General features: G+C 37.6%; 1 protein-coding gene across 1 annotated transcript; it reads left to right on the forward strand.

Annotated features, from left to right (window-relative positions):
• Window positions 1–304: 304 nt before the first annotated feature.
• LOC111381821 lies at window positions 305–1,654 on the forward strand (the record flags this gene model as incomplete). Its single annotated transcript, XM_023005655.1, has 1 exon — window positions 305–1,654. A coding segment is annotated over exon 1 (1,350 nt), but the record flags the coding sequence as incomplete, so codon positions are not given.
• Window positions 1,655–1,672: the final 18 nt, after the last annotated feature.

Here is a 1,672-nt window from a genome sequence, read left to right on the forward strand (position 1 = left end):
AGGAAGATGAAGAGATGGATGCATTCACCATCATTATTAGTCATTATTATTCTTCGTAATTGTGTGACTCTTAGTAGTCTTATACTATCCTATAAATAGGTTTGTCATGTACTCAAATCAAATAATTCAGATATATAAAAAAAAAAGTTTCTCTCAAAATATACTTTGTTCTGTTCTTATTACTGAACTGATCCGATCTTGATAGAATCTATCCTTATTTCCACTGCATACTAAAATCACAATCAGAACAAACATTTGGTATCAGAGCACTACTGATCTTAAAGGCCTGTGAGAAAGAAGAAAAATGGCAAATTCTACTCTAGCTTCAATGCCTATCCCCATGATGTTTGGAGGCGAAAACTATGAGTATTGGTCTGTCAGAATGAGGGCTTTCTTGATGGCACATGATCTATGGGAGATTCTTGAAGAAGGTTATACTCCACAGGAGATGGATGCAGACCCTACTGTGAATCAAATGAGGCAAGAGAAGGATCGTAGAATAAAAAATATGAAGGCTCTTACCTTCTTGCACTCTTCTGTCACTGAGCCAATTTTTCCTAAGATTGTGGTTGTTACAATAGCAAAAGAGGCTTGGGATAAATTACAAAAAGAGTACAAAGGGTCTGAGCAAGTGAGAGCAGTAACATTGCAAACTTTGAGCAGAGAGTTTGAAAATCTAAGGATGAAGGATGCTGAATCCGTAAAGGACTGCTCTTCTAGAGTGGCTAATGTGGTGAATCAGCTTAAATTGAATGGAGAGGACGTACCAGACAAAAGAGTGGTGCAAAAAATGTTGATTACCTTACCCGAAAAGTTTGATGCTGTTACCACAGCTATAGAGCGTACAAAGGATCTGTCAAGTCTTTCTTTAACTGAACTTACAGGTGCTTTGTTAGCCTATGAGCAAAGGTTAACGTCAAGATCTGAGGTACCTATTGAAGGAGCTCTTGCGGCAAAGTTTAAACCGCAAAGTTCAAGTGAAGGTGGAGGAAAACAACACCAAGAAGGGAAGAAGAAAGGCAAAGGAGACTTATTTTCTCCTTGTATTCATTGTGGAAAAACCAACCATCTTGAGAAGAAGTGTTGGAAGACAAAGCAATGCAAATTTTGCAAGCAAGTGGGCCATATTGAAAAGTTTTGTAGAGCCAAAAAGCAGAATCTAAATCAGCCACAATATCATCAAAGAAATCAAAATCAGCAAGCAGCATTTGCACATGAAAGGAATGGTGAAAACCATTTGTTTGTAGCTTTTCATGGAGCTGAATTGAGTAGCAAGGAAACATGGTTTGTAGACAGTGGTTGCACCAATCATATGACCAATATGGAGCAGATTTTTCGCAATTTAGACACAAATGTGAAGGCCACGGTGAAAATTGGAAGCGGAGGAGTCCTACCAGCCAAAGGTAAGGGTACCATTGCTATCCAAACAAAGAAAGGTACAAGATATATTGATGAAGTACTTTTAGTGCCTGGCTTGGATTCAAATTTACTAAGTGTGGGTCAAATGCTTGAAAAGAAATATGCTGTGCATTTTCGAGATATGAAATGCAAAATCTATGATCCTCATGATGTTAAAATTGCTAGTTTGTCTATGCATAATAGAAGTTTTAGCATTCAATGGCATAGCTTACTTGCAAATATGTCTAGAGTTGATGTGGATGAATCTGATTTG

This window comes from Olea europaea, unplaced genomic scaffold (assembly GCF_002742605.1).
Source record: "Olea europaea var. sylvestris unplaced genomic scaffold, O_europaea_v1 scaffold23813, whole genome shotgun sequence".
NCBI lineage: Eukaryota > Viridiplantae > Streptophyta > Magnoliopsida > Lamiales > Oleaceae > Olea > Olea europaea.